General features: G+C 40.2%; 1 protein-coding gene across 2 annotated transcripts in view; it reads right to left on the reverse strand.

The window, feature by feature from the left end:
* The window catches only part of COMMD10 (COMM domain containing 10), a 66,621-nt gene that overhangs the window by 46,896 nt on the left and 6,273 nt on the right, over positions 1-13,452 (reverse strand). For both annotated transcript variants that reach the window (XR_004691593.2, XM_035100291.2), the window contains exon 5: positions 5,932-6,042. Coding sequence is in view for 1 of the 2 variants with exons in the window: in XM_035100291.2 (XP_034956182.2) it covers positions 5,932-6,042 (111 nt within the window). In the remaining variant the exon portion in view is untranslated. The remainder of the gene's footprint in view (positions 1-5,931; positions 6,043-13,452) is intronic.

A 13,452-nucleotide genomic window follows, 5' to 3' on the forward strand; every position in this document is an offset into this window, starting at 1 on the left:
GCTGCCCAGAGTGGCTGGGGAAACCCAGCCGGATGAGCAGGGTATAAATAATAAATAATAATAATAATTATCATCATCATCATCATCATCATTAATTATGTCCACAGTTTCTTTTTATATTTTCAAAGAGATGAAAATTTAAGTAGGATGAACAGAAGAGTACATTTATTCAATGGATACAGATCTAATTTTTTGTTGTCCAAAATGTAGAAAATCTGAAGGGCTCAAATCTGGAAAATTTGCCGTCACTGGAATTAACAATGGTCTAACGTAGCCATTATTCATTTGTTGTCAAACTGATGTTGCAGCATGGTACGAATAAATCCAAAGTACTGTACATGGAAGTTGTTGAGAAAGGGGGGGGAGCAGCATTCAGTTCACCAGGTTTTAGGAGAGAAAGGCTTACTTCCAGGGTTTTGCACAGCCTTTATTTCACACATTCCTCTTTTTTGGGGGGGGGGAGCACGACATTCAAAGCCTTTTACAGCACAATTCTGAACATGTCTACTCTGAAGGAAGTCAGAAGGAAAGATAAACAGGACTCACTACCAGGGAAGTAGGCCTACAATTGCAATTTGTGTGGCAAAAATGCTGAAATGACAGCATTTAAGAGTCCACTTACAATGTGCTGTTTCAGCATAGCTCTTTTATTTACATGCAGGATACAATGAACTACAGTGGTACCTCTGGTTATGGATTTAATTCGTTCCAGGGTGCCGTGTGCACCCCGAAAAACCCGTTACTAGAGGGGCCGCTTCTACACACACATGCAGCGCAATAGAGCACTTCTGCGCATGCGTGAGCAGCAGTATACGCTTCCGGGTTTGCCTCAGCCATAACCCAAAGATTCCGTAACCTGGAGGTTACGCAATACCTATTTTAATAGCCGTTAAGGGGCAGGAGGGGGTTTATTGTTCATGTTTTTGTTATATGTTTTGTGTTTTTATGTTGTGAGCCGCCCCAAGATCTACAGAGGAAGGGCGGTAAACAAATTTAATAATCAATCAATCAATCTCTCTTTGCAGACTTCCAGTATAATAGTCAACTGATCCACACTACCCATCCATCCATAGTTTAAAAGTTTAAGAAGAACTTGCAAAATATATGTTCGGTTGAAATAGTGGCAATTGAGGAAATTAACACAATCACTACGAAAAAAATTAAGACTGCAATCCTATGCACAATTTCACAGAAGTATGTTCCATTTAACACAGTGGGGCTTTCCTCCAAGCAAACATGCATCAAATTGCACTGAAAGAGAAAATTTACGGCACAAGAGAAACAGTTAGGGGGGATGAAGGGAGAAGCTTAAAAAAAGGAAAGAAGAGCCAGCATGATACATTTTGCAAAGACAATGTTTTTCATCCCGAGTGTTTCCAATTTGAAACTCTTCCCACAAGTAGTGCACCCTTTGCAAACAGAATCTAATCCAATTCTTTTTTGTAAAATAAATTATCCTTTGTTGTCAAGGCGATTTCATGGCAGCATCCTGGGAAGACGGATTAAATATAAACTCAAAGCAAAATGGAATTTTTATTTTATGAGAAATATAATCTACCAGAAGTGATTAGATCTGAAGTTACCAAAATCTCTCTTCATCAGTTCAGTCACTGCTAAGTTTTAGACAGCCTCCTTCCCTTACTGTTAGAACACTATAATCTATAGTGCAAAATATTCCCCGAGAGTCAAAGAGCTCTGACAAAACAACACAAATCTCTTAACACTAGAGCATTAACCATAAGCGATGAGACCTTGCAGTTTAATCCATTCATTTCCTTATACCCACTTGGTAATTGTTGCTTTTTTCTATTTTCAAGCAAAGGAATATTTTTAAAAATTCTGCTTATTTTTCCAGCAAGCAGACAGATCACACAATAGCAACTGAGTATGCACTGGCAAGAAAACTGTTTCCGCTCCTAACCATTCCAGTACAGAGCAGACTTAAAGAAGAAAGCCATGTTAGACATCATTTTCACCATGGAAAGTTGCCAGTCTCCTGGCCATAACATGAAGCGGAACTAACTGTACAAGTAAGGTGATCGTGGGGCAAGTTCCCATGTCTGTGCTCCACAACAGCAGTGGCCACCAGTGAAGACAGGGAAGCTAATATCACCAACTCACTTGGCAAGCTGGTGGGAAACTGATTGCAGGGATCAAGCCCACTTTGAAGTGAGAAAGAGAAGGGGCAGAGAGAAGGGGGAAGAAGGAAGGAGACAGGCAGCAATGGGAGAGGAATGATGATGAATGATTATTATCCAGCACTTCAACAAAAAGAGTTGCACATTATCAAGTTGCATACTTCATTCTCCTCCCATTTGTGGAATATGCCTTAAGATGTAGGAACCCGTAAGGAAACGGAATATTAAATTATCTCCGAATAGTCATTTATTGGAAATTTCTTTTAAAATTATGTCTAGATGGCATCTGACCACATGATGGGATTAAAAGAATGATAGGTTTTACAAATGGATTTAATATATTCTTCTTTTGTATCTCTGTATCTCGTATTTTATTTTTATTTATTTATTTTTTGTACATCACCACAATCTTTTTGAGTGGTGGGCAGTTTATATATTATTTAGTGATTTAAAAAAAACAAAAAAACCAGTATCCAATAGAACTCAGTACTGCTGCCATGATCCAAATAAGGCCTGCATGGGCATAACACAGTTTGGCTTTGCTATTTGCTTCACAAGATTTCTGTTGCCAGAGAGACAAGCTGCTTTTTATTCTTAACAGTGGCTTGTCTCTTCTGCACTGGAAACATCTGTGGCCAAAAAAAGCACACAAAGTTTCACACTGCAACCTTTCTTCTTTGGTTCCCATACTGGAACAATAAGCAAAAAATGGTAATATACCTCTATGGCTTCTTTTGAGGAGTCCAAGTTAATAAGAAATCCCTTAGGTATGTAGTTCACTGGGATTCCTTAAAGGGGGGGGGGCATAAGGTTTCCACTGATGAAAAAAGCATTGCATTGATTTTAAAAAGCATTAAAATGAGCAGGCAGGTATAACAGAACCGTACTGTTGTATGTAGATTAGAAAGGTAAACACTGTTTCCCACCACAACTAACTTCACAACTAATTCAACAATGTTATTTGAGGGAGAGAGAAAAGCATTCAATGTGTCAAAGAAAAACAGACACTTGGAAGAGCTCTACTGCCCTCTAGTGAGCCAATACAACACACATTTCAGGCCAATAAGTAGCTAACCACCAACCACTATTAGTAAAATCAGATTTTGAAGTCGTTGCTTTCCACAGCAAAATAAATAAATAAATGAAAATATGACCGCATAACTTTAAAAGAGGAAGAGGAAGCTGAGAAGGATTAGAAGAATAAAGCCACAAATGTTTTATCGCACTTGACAGCAATATTTTATACATTCCTCAAAATAAATAATTCAGAGCATTCATTTAAGGAGGGGACATACTTTTTACAAAAGGCTCTTTATAGTTCAAGTTTATTTCAGTTGGCTTCTATTAAGATTCAAGATGCAATGGACGCAGAAAGTTATAAATGTTTGCAAATATACAGAGGACTGAAAAATTGCCCCCAAAAGAACAAGTATATTATATGTACACAATCAGAGGTCCACATAGCCAGCCAAAGTTCATGGTTGCCAGAGATCCTACCCTTCTCCCAAGAAAGGGGGGGGGGCTTGCCCAAGATCACATGAGTCCACATGACTGCAAGGTCAAGACTGCACATTCGCCTCAAGACAGGCAAGAGGAAGAAGGTGTATGTTGTTACCATGGCACTAAGACTTCCAAAGGCTCAGAAAGCAGAAAGATGCTTCACTGCTTACCACACCTCTTCTTAAGAGTTCAGTACAAAGGACTGGAAGAGAGGGACCTCTCACTGTGCCTTGGGAAAGGGTGGAGAACAACATTCTGCATCACTCCTTCTAAGGACATTTGAGTCAGCATGACACCTACTGGCTGAGGGAAAGGGAAAGGAAACTTTCCAGAACAATAATAAAATCACTTTATTTTAAAAGGAACTCCTATGTCAAGTGAAAAATTTATACAGCAAGAGATTATCTACTTAACTGGAGGTAAATCTGCAAGTTGGGGCACTACTAATCTAGAATCCGGTTTATAATCCGTATAGGAAAAGTGATAAGGATTACCAGGTCCCATTTCTCTGGGAAGGGAACTCGCAGGATCCTTTTAAAATGATGGGCTTGAGTACAAAACGTTACATATCATGCCTCTGCAAGGAGCAAGTTGCACCAGCATCCACTTCAATAGGCTATGAGAGCTTTGCGAAGCCACAGGCTCCATTCCAAAAAGCTGTGTTCCACTTTTTGCTGTGAATGCTCATAATGGTGGAGGGAAACTGTTGCTAGAGAGGCTATTCAGGAGGAAATCTCCCCACTTCCACCAGGGAGATCATAGAGGGTAGCAATAGGCATTTTTCCTAGGATTGGTCCTGTGGCATCCCATAAGGTCAAGAGACAGGACTGTGCTGAGCTCTAGAATTCAGCATCAGCACGGTGCTGAGGACACACAATATGCCGTTCATTTTACTGAAGTCCTGCATACGTATGTGGGTAATGATGATCGACTATTTTGGGAGCGGATCAGAAAGGACAGAAAAGGAGACAGGAACAACAGTAATAAGCGGTTCTCATTCCCCAATCACAGATTCAGCTGCACAAATTGGTACGGTTTATATTTCTAAATTGAAGTTCATTGTAATGGGTATCGACTATTATCTCAAATGTGCTGAGTGCTCTTTAGGATTGTGTAATCTTTGTATTATGGTTAAGATATTGTAGTATTTGTTTTATTTATTTGTACTTAACCTTGGAGGCAGTGATGCATCCACTCCAGAGGAGGATTTTGCTGGACTCTGAAGTGCCCACTATTGCTCGGTGGCAAATATCCCCTTTTGGGGCAAGGTGCTCTGGGTGTGTGTGTGTCCAGTTTCAGGCATGCTCGGAGGACATTGAATATCTGGATCCTTTTTGGTCATCAGGCCAATTCAGGGCACTGAAACTGCCTTAGTTGCTGTGGCTGATGGCATTTGTTGCTGGGGGGGGGGAGGTGGAGGGAGTTTAAACTTTCTCTTTTTATTGACCCTCAGCAGCTTTTGAGACTACAGACCATTGTATTCGTCTGAAGCAGCTCAAGAAGGTGAGAGTTCTGTGATTCAATCTACAATCAGGGCCATTCATAACATTTATTAAAAAGTAGCACCTTAGAGACCAACTAAGTTTGTTCTGGGTATAAGCTTTCCTGCGCATGCACAGTTCTTCAGATACCTAGTAGGACAGGTGGATTGTAGAGGGTTCTTAATACTAAGACCCTTAGGAATAGTGTCCAGGTTCTTGCATTTAGTCAGAAAGGAAATATCAGTCTGTACCTGTGCAAGTTTCTTTGTGAGGTTGATGGACTTCTCTGAAGAAGTGTGCATGCACACGAAAACTTATACCCAGAACAAACTTAGCTGGTCTCTAAGGTGCTACTGGACAATTATATATATATATATATATATATATACTGGACAATTAAGGTGCTACTGGACAATTATATATATTTCGACCGCGTCAGACCAACACGGCTACCTACATGAATTCATTAAAAAGGTATTTAGAACTGCTGCAACAGTTGAGTTGGATGGTTAAGGGTATACTCTATAGATTTGAAAACGGCAATGTAAATAAATATTATATGTAATGGTTTTGACGCATCGTCCACCTTAATGACCCAAAGAAAGCCCTGATACATTAATTCACTACGAAAGCAAGAGAAGAGTTTCCCTGCATGGCACACATATAAGAATCATGAAACCCAGGTCATTTAGCGATACCTCAGCAGCTCTACACACCAAGGCCTATTTAAATTTGCTACCTATCTTTGATATCTGAAAGCTGAATCATCACCAGCAGCATTGCAGCAATGGCTATGAGAGGAGGCTTCTTACCTTTGAATCTTCATTGCTCATTCCAAGTTCTAAAACAGCTTGAGGAGATTTTTGTTTTGCTTGGGTTGATTGAGCCATCTGTAGGTTAAGCTGCCATCCAACAGACTCAAGCTAGGAAACACAAATGCAAATTAAAATAAGATGTGCCACAACCACCCAGGTAAACCAATGTTTTAGCTTTCAAGGCTGATGCTATCACTCCCTAAGCAAATGCCGACAGCCTTCAGACTTCAAGAAACACACTTCTAGAAACTTTGCTCAGTTCTTTCCTTAACCTAAAGCCTGGCTCGTTTTCACTGCAATTATATGAAGTAACAGATAAGGCTTATTTTAGGACAATCACCCTATTCATGAGGATAGACTTCAAGCACCCTAAAAGTATGCAATTGTGATTAAAACCACAAACCACAAATGATGTTTGCTAGTTCCTAGTTCTCTTAACTGTGAGTGCTGCAAAGATAAAAAGTGCCTGTGGTAAAGAAGTTACTATGTGAAAACAAGGCCTTCTCAAATCAGCCAAACTGCTCCCTATGTGAATTCAGTCAAAGCTACTGACTTCTAGCAATGAAGTGCACACTGGTGGTGCTGTGGTCTAAACCACTGAGCTACTTGGGCTTGCTGATCAGAAGGTTGGCTGTTCAAATCCGCATGACGGGGTGAGCTCCCGTTACTCTGTCCCAGCTTCTGCCAAGCTAGCAGTTCGAAAGCACGCCAGCGCAAGTAGATAAATAGGTACCGCTGCAGCGGGAAGGTAAATGGTGTTACTGTGCGCTCTGGCACTTGTCACGGTGTCCCGTTGCACCGGAATCAGTTTAGTCATGACCCGGAAAGCTGTCTGTGGACAAACGCTGGCTCCTTCAGCCTGAAAGCTAGACTAGCGCTGCAACCCCATAGTCACCTTTGACTGGACGTAACTGTCCAGGGGTCCTTTACCTTTACCTTTATTCTAGCAACGAAAATATATTTATAAATCCCTGACTTGTCAGCCATTTTTTGGTTTGCAGGGCTAAGAGCATGAGATTCAAAAGCCGTTTCCTTGAGCAGATCAAAATGCAAGCCTGAAGGCAAAGTTGCAAACTTTTACATGATGTACCAGTTTTTAAACCCAAGGATTTTTCTGTGTTCTATTTCCAAACATTTCTGTAAGCAAGTATCACAAGGCAGACACCACTGCTATGTTTACAGGAAACAAAAACTTCCAGGATTTATATAGAGATATAGATATACATGATATATAGATCTATTTAAGAGGGAGGGACCATAAAGAAGACTGGTCGCAAAAGAACTGATGTATTTGAATTATGGTGCTGGCTAACAGGACCAGTGGTCAGGGATGATGGGAATTGTACTCTCAAAACATCTGGAGGGCCAAGTTTGCCTATGCCTGGAATAGGCAGTGTTTGGAGCCCCATCAAAGGCTTCCTACATGGCCTAGGGGCAAAAGGTTGTGTGAAAAGGGATCTTTTGGGATAAGGAGGATCTTTTGGGATAAGGAGGAGCCTCTGCTTTTTTAATTGTATTTCCAAGATTGGTATAGTCCCTCAATAACTTAAATGAACATGAACCTTTGCTCATTTGTATGGATATAGTGGTGATGTATGGAAGTGAGAGCTGGACCATAAAGAAGGCTGATTGCCGAAGAATTGATGCGTTTGAATTATGGTGCTGGAGGAGACTCTTGAGGGTCCCATGGACTGCAAGAAGATCAAACCTATCCATTTTGAAGAAAGTCAGCCCTGAGTGCTCACTGGAAGGACAGATCGTGAAGCTGAGGCTCCAATACTTTGGCCAGCTCATGAGAAGAGAAGACTCCCTGGAAAAGACCCTGATGTTGGGAAAGATTGAGGACACAAGGAGAAGGGGACAACAGAGGACAAGATGGTTGGACAATGTTCTTGAAGCTACTAACATGAGTTTGACCAAACTGTGGGAGGCAGTGGAAGACAGGAGAGCCTGGCGTGCTCTGGTCCATGGGGTCATGAAGAGCCGGACACGACTAAACGACTAAACAACAACAACAAAGAGGGAGGGAAAACTGGTATTATTTGCTAGGACATATTTATTGTTTCCATCTAGTGCTATAAAGTTCAAAAGAGAGATTTTTATTCCCTGGGCGAGTATGAATAAAACAGAAACAGTAGGCCAGAGTATGTGGGCAGAGAATTCTGGATTCCCATTACACTATTAACCACCCCTTAGACAATTTTGATTATGTGATCAAGTGGTACCACTGGTACTCATGCTATCATGTAGCCGAAACAAATTCCAAGTATGCTGGGAAATGTACTTGGCCAATTATCATTTGGATAGCTGCAAACGGTATTTTCTTGAATGAGTTAATCTCTCAGAATCTGTTTGGGTCATTGTCTAAAAGGCAACTGGGTCCTCATAGCCATACTGTTCCACAATTCTATTTTTATGTAAATACTTGAAAGCCAGGCTATTTATAAATGTTTTCATTCATATATCACATTTATTTAGATGCGCGACTTCCACAGGGGAAAATCAAACAGGAACACCATATGGTGTACCAGTTTATATACTGTAAATCAGGATATTTAAAGCTTCAACTTTGCTAAAAGTTTGGGATAGAATTGATAACTTTCTTTTTTAAGCTGGGCTTAGACTTTCAGTGAAAAGTTACCAGTGTAGCCTTGGGGCTTCCACTATATGAGAAATAAAACATTTGACCTTATTAATGTTAATATATCTCTGTTTTACAAGTATAGTTGTCTCCTATGGAAATAAGGAGATGAAAGATGGAATGTTCTTTTCAGAGCAAAGACTTAATACACAGGTATTAGTATCACATAATCATTTTTCCATCCTGGTTTTAGTGATCTCAAAACATGTTTCATTTCTGATACACAAGCCACAAGATATCTTGCTCACATGTCATTGTAAACAATAATGAAAGTTTATAATGACTGCACATATTGGCCACTTTGCTCACGGAAGAAACAAGCCATGATCCCTGAGTTAACATTATGCCCAACCCAGAGACCATGGTTTGTTTTGCTCCAAACAAACCACATCTATAGCCAAGATTTTTTATTCACTTACTGACTGTGGTTTGAGCAGGTTTAAAGAGTTGTCGTTTTATGAATATTTTCCTGTGAATCACCCCAAGGTCTCTTGGTGGAAGAGAAATTCATAAATACAAATAACAACAATTCATTTTGTGGCATAAACAATTCCACACGTTTATCAACCATTTCAGAAGCTCTTCGACTGCATCGTGCTGGCTCCCTTTTCTACCATGCCCAACTCATGAAATGTTGTGTCAATATATCATGCAAGCATTGCTGTGCATGGAACACAGGTTTTCCTCACAACTACACTTTCTTTGACGTATAGTTATTTTTATCACAATGGCATTGAAAACTATTATATATATATTCAGATTTAATGCGCACACTTAAAAATATCAGAGAACCACAGAAGCACTGGAACAATCACAAATTACACTGCAGATTAACGGAGTTAGCAAGCAAAGGAAAACCCAAGTAACCTTTTCATAGATTGGGTGGTCTGATTTTCCAGTGCAATTCAAGTGGAGTTTTCACCCCACATTTCTAGAAGTATAGCTATGCTTTCCAAATCTTTGATTAATGTACCATATGCTGCCTGGGGCTTCAGAATGGCTTGCCTATTTATTTTATTGAAAGGAAGATTGAATATAATAGAGTCCATCCAACTCTGACTGCTAAGAGTACATGATATATGATTACAATAAAATGGGACAAGGCATATAGGCATAGAGAAGTGGGTTACTTAACACATGCTGAGAATTAAGGAACCTTCCAAGTAAGCAAAATTATTTTACGGAGATTTGCTTTCGCAAAAATGCTATACAACAATATATTGTTACATACAGTAGGTCTCTTACCAAACACAAGTTTTAAGGCTGGGGTTTTATTTTTTGAATGTCTGTGCGTGCAAAATTATCACACCTAATATGTAGAATTACAAAGTTCAAAATCATTTCCCAAAAGCAATAACATATCAGACAGTGGATAACCTTCAGTATTACATTCCAGTGCACTTCCGGGGCGGAGGAGGCCCATGGACATGTGCACAAGCTATTTCCGGCGCTTTTCCAGCCCAGAAGTGCGCCAGAAATATCATCTGCGAATGCGCATGCGCACGCACTCCCCCGCCCTACCCCGCTTTCCAGCCCAAAGCCGGGTAAGTTTGGGGACCCCTGCTCTAGACCAACCCCCTCCAGTGCAGGAATCACAGCACAAGCATCTCTCACTAAACAAGTTTGCTCCATCTTCCCTGTGAACAGCCCTTCAGATACAACAGAATAACAGAACCATTCACAGAGTTGGAAGGGAACCACCAGGGTCATCTAGTCCAACCCCTTGCAATGCAGGAATCATCTGCCCAACATGGGGCTCATGCTTTACTGACTGAGGTTTGTTTCTGTTTTCTGTTTTCTTTTCCCAAGCAGAGATAATGTGTAAGCGTGGTGTCAGCTCCCCAAAAAAGGTCAACAACTTTGGGGTCCCCCCCTTAAAAAAGGTCGACAACTCTGGGAAAGGGGGGGCGCCGGAGGGATCTTTGCACCACGCCGCCAGATATGCTTAAGACAGCCCTGGCAGCAGCTAAAAGAATGAACTGCGAATCAGACTATGCTTTGAATCTCATTTCTGCCTTAGGCCACCCCATCTCACTCTGCCCCAACTACACAATGAGGGATGGTAATACAGTATCAACCTATTTTACAGGGTTGCCGTAAAGAATACAACTGTTGGTGCTTTCCCTTAACACGAGAAAGCTACTTCCAGTTCAGCAAGCATATTTTTGTGACCTGGGAACCCTAAATACTAATTATGGGCACCCATGTTTTGCATGGGGATACCCCACACAAACACTCTTTATAGTCACATTCTTGGTCCTCTTTTTGAAATATAAATTTCAATCCAGTTTACAGATAGCCCTGTTTAGGGAAGTTTTTAATGAATGATGTTTTAATGTATTTTTTATCTTTTGTTGGAAGCCGCCCAGAGTGGCTGGGGAAACCCAACCAGATGGGCAGGGTAAAATCATCATCGTCATCACCCCATCCCTACAAAAACCTGACCGAGTACAGAAGTGGCTCAAACTAGAAAAACCTGCACTTGTTTCTTCTTAAATAGCAGGCATAGTGGAGGGGGGTAAGGGTTAATTCCACCCTCAGGATCCTGATGAGAATCCCTTCCTCTAGGTGCTATTTGACCTTGGATGGAAGCTGCTATTGGCAGCAACGCTTGTTTCCAGCACCGAAAAGTCACACTTGCATAAATTTCTTATTTGTGCTCCAATTTTAAGCTAAGGAATCTGCGCGTGAAGGATTCATGCTCCCAAGAGGAGGAAACAGGTGAAGAGACTGGGGGGGGGTGAGAAAGAGGCTGCAGACAGGTTAGATGATGCATTTAAAAATGAACTTAATGTGATTTATAACAGTGTTAAAACAGCCCCTGTAGTAATGACAAAGGTGACAAAGCCCAACATCGTTTTAGGAATCAAGCTAAAATGAGGAAGATAAGCATCATTAAACATTAGCGCAGGAGGATTTTTAAACAAACAGTGGCTCAAAGCTCCTGAAAGGAGGACATTGCCAGAAAAAATATGGGAAGCTACGAACCACCTGCTCTTTAGCAAATGTTTCTCATTTTCAGCAAAAAGGGCTTCTTCCAAAAGAGAGTCTTCTACTGGACCTTTCTCACTACTGTATGTCCTGTTTTTCTTTGTTTTTGAAACATTTTTATTAAGCTTTTATAATTACGAAGTGGTAACAAAAATTCTTTATATAATCAAGCCATGAGATTCTCTGAATCTCGTGACTTCCCCCCCCCATCCCTTACATGGGTCCTAATAACAATTTTTTACCAATCTACATATCAATATATTCTCCATACTTCTCATAAGTGTGAGTTGTACATAAGACCCGTTACTTTACAAGTGGTTCTTAAAGTCCAGCTAATGTTTTGATTTGCTTACAGTGTTCTCTTAGGCAGATTATTAATTTTTCCCATTCTTTTTTGTATGTCCTATTTTAAAAAACTACTAGCCCATTAAAACCACTAGCCCATATTTAAATAAAACTTAGCAATTATTTTATGTCCTTCCACTAGGAATGGACTGGCATTCTTTGTGTCAAAAGCATCTCTGGGAACTGGGATACTGCAAGAGCCAGTGGCTACATATGCATAAACACCAATCTTGAAGCATCTTATCTTAGCAGTAGCAAGCTTCTTCCGGACACGGAGCCCAGACTCAACCTGTTACAGCTGCTTAAACCAATCACATCACATTTGGTGGCTATGGTGCAGCCAATGGGCCACGCAGTACCCCATTCCTAGGAATGTATAAGGTTTCTTAGTGCCTGGCTACTTGCAATGATGGGCATGGAGAAGAGGAGGGGATTGCAGCCTTGGGATCCAACAGATCATAATGTCAAGAAAAGAACTGTGAGCAAATCTGACCCTAGAAAGCAGTGCTTCCCGACTGGTGGTCCTTGAACCCCAGAAGGTTCATGTAACTCACCAAGCAGGTCCGTGGTTGCATTCACCTAACAAAAACTACCATAGAGATAGCAACATTTTCAAAAGTAGGAGGTCCATGGCTTGGCTTTTGAAAAAGAGAGGTCTGCAGTACTTAGCTAATTGGGAACCACTGCTATAAAGCATAATGTGGGCTGGTTTCATTCACTTAACTTTTGTGGATTTTTGTTTTGTGTGTCAACCTTCAGTGGGTTAGAAGTAGAATCTTGCCAGCGTAAAAATATATATATAAAATTAAAGCCGTAAAATCATCTTTTGATGAATTTTTCTTCTTCTTCTTTTAAAAAAAGAAAAGATTGCTAACACAGCAATAGTATAAGCACACTGAAAAAAGAGCAACCACAAAGTTATGGCACGGTAATAAATCTTGTATTGATCTCTGTTATAATCAACTATCAGTCAGACCACACCAGTCCCTCATTATGTCATCCCTTGAGCACAAAAGAGAAATAAAACTAAACGTTTATTTTTATATTAGATCTTGCCATGTATCCTGATCTACTTCTAATAGTTCTGCTCCTTCTGGCATTAGCAGTACCCATAACCAAGCTGTTAATGTGAACAGTCATGCTTTGAATTTATTTCAGGTTAATTTCAAGGCAGCTTCTAACGCATTGCTTCCAAACAGCTACAACAAAACAAGTAAAAATATTAGGGCATAAAGTATCTTCATATGAACTTTCATACATGAACTTGCATACGCATTATGGAGCTTTAAGTGTGGATATATTATTACATGTGCATTGCTTTATTTTGGTTTACATTACTGTATATCATACACTTGCCCTAATCTATTTACTTGTTTTCTATATTTGTCGTCTATAGAGTATGTGATATCGGCATTATTATTCATCAGCTGGTCACGTTTCGTTGTATGGTTTACGCATAGCTATACGTCTTAGGTTTGTTGTTGGTTGTATATTGTCCAAACAGCTACAGGCAGACAGAGATTTTAATCTATGTTAAATAC

The sequence above is a fragment of the Zootoca vivipara genome, chromosome 11 (assembly GCF_963506605.1).
Source record: "Zootoca vivipara chromosome 11, rZooViv1.1, whole genome shotgun sequence".
NCBI classification, from domain to species: domain Eukaryota; kingdom Metazoa; phylum Chordata; class Lepidosauria; order Squamata; family Lacertidae; genus Zootoca; species Zootoca vivipara.